General features: G+C 47.2%; 1 protein-coding gene across 1 annotated transcript in view; it reads right to left on the bottom strand.

Moving 5' to 3' along the window:
- The window catches only part of Rpp14 (ribonuclease P/MRP subunit p14), a 9,017-nt gene that overhangs the window by 1,264 nt on the left and 6,181 nt on the right, over positions 1 to 1,572 (bottom strand). Inside the window, exon 4 of the mRNA XM_023715690.1 lies at positions 393 to 469. Within this exon, the coding sequence (XP_023571458.1) occupies positions 393 to 469 (77 nt within the window). The remainder of the gene's footprint in view (positions 1 to 392; positions 470 to 1,572) is intronic.

Raw genomic sequence — 1,572 nt, 5'->3', positions numbered from 1 at the left:
TATACCCATCAGCTAGAAAACTCTAGTTTTAACCAAACCACAGCTTCTGTTCTCTGTAAGCCCCTGCTAAAAGAATGCTCCTATTCGTTGTCCACAAGTTGCTGAGAATTTACAATAGCACAACTCTTTCCACCCAGAAAGTGAACACTTTTGCTCTTTCTCCATCAGTTTCTCTGCCTTGTTCTATCCTCTTAGAGACAGTTCCCAAGCCCCAAACCCAAACCCACTTATCATCAAGTGCCAATACTGCAATTAAACTTGAACATTGAAGTTTTTGTTTAGAAAAAACAACTCATACAACTTGCAACGTCACTGCAGAGAGGGACCTGCATGTCCGCTGCCTCCTACGCACCCTCGGCTCACCGTCAGGGGCCTAGAGTTCCATGTCATACCTGCTACACACTCTCAAGATGGCTGATGAGGTCTTTTCTTCATAGGTCAGGACATCCAGGGGTAAGGCAGCACCAACCTATGTACAGGATTACACTATTAGCCAACTATTAACAGCATCATTATTATTATTTTTTTTTTTTTGCGGGGGGCGGGGGACAGCTCAGAGCTGGCCCTGGGAGCAGGGCTGGCTCAGCATGTGGTGCTGGGGCTGTGGTCCCTGCGCTTGCCTAAACAGGTGCTTTAGACCACAGAGCTACCTCACCAGCCCCAGCAGCATTATTCTTGAATTCTAAGACATCTTGCTAACTCTTAGTGTTTGAAGCTTTTCTTCTCCAAAAGTCAGTACTTCATTTAACGGTGCTGGTTCTGAGCGGCTAGGCCTGGAGCGCTCCTCTACCTCCCCGCAGCCGATCCCTCCATTCCTCAGACTTAAGCTTTCTTTCTTTCTCTTTTTTGGCAGAACCAGGGACTGAACTCAGGCCCTTGCACGCAAGCACTTATTCTACTAAGCTACCTTGCCGGCCCCTCTCAAACTTAGTTTCGCCTTTTCTTCAGATCCTAAAAGTTAGGCTCCAACTACTCGTTAAGTTTTTTCCCATACAGGACACGTACTTTCTTTCTTACAGTTTTCATCCTCTTGCCACTAATCACTTAACATATTTTCCTGACAAGAATCAAGGGCATCAGTCCATGAGACAAAGGTCACTTCTGTTTACAGCTCACCTCTGAAAGCAGGTTTTATACCGGACACAAAGTGCACAGATCTCTCTGGAATTTATTTTTATTTTTTCTGTATTTTTTAAGGAAGGGTCTACAGGGTGTTCTGGGTCTCACTACTAGATCGGACTTGTAGTGATCCGCCTGTTTACAGCCTCCTAAGTGCTGGGATTATAGGCGCGCGCCACCATGCCCAGTCTCAATGGCCATCTCAGCGTGCCTCAGGAGCCGGGGCCAGTATGGCAGGCTGGGGATTGAACCCTGGCCCTTGCGCTTTAATCCACTGAGCTCTTTGGCCAGCCCTTAGAATTTACTTAGAAAAATTACAGGCTCATAGAAGACTAGAGCAGAATGCAGGAGGTTCTGTACATCCTTCACTGCTTCCCATAGGGGCCGGGGAGATGGCTCAGTGGAATAAGCACTTCCCTGGCAAGCACAAGGGCCTGAGTTCAATCTCTGGTT

This window comes from Octodon degus, unplaced genomic scaffold (genome assembly GCF_000260255.1).
Source record: "Octodon degus isolate 3935 unplaced genomic scaffold, OctDeg1.0 scaffold00043, whole genome shotgun sequence".
Classification (NCBI taxonomy): domain Eukaryota; kingdom Metazoa; phylum Chordata; class Mammalia; order Rodentia; family Octodontidae; genus Octodon; species Octodon degus.
Note: the sequence above shows the minus strand (reverse complement) of the source record. Positions and strands in the feature narration are given on the sequence as shown.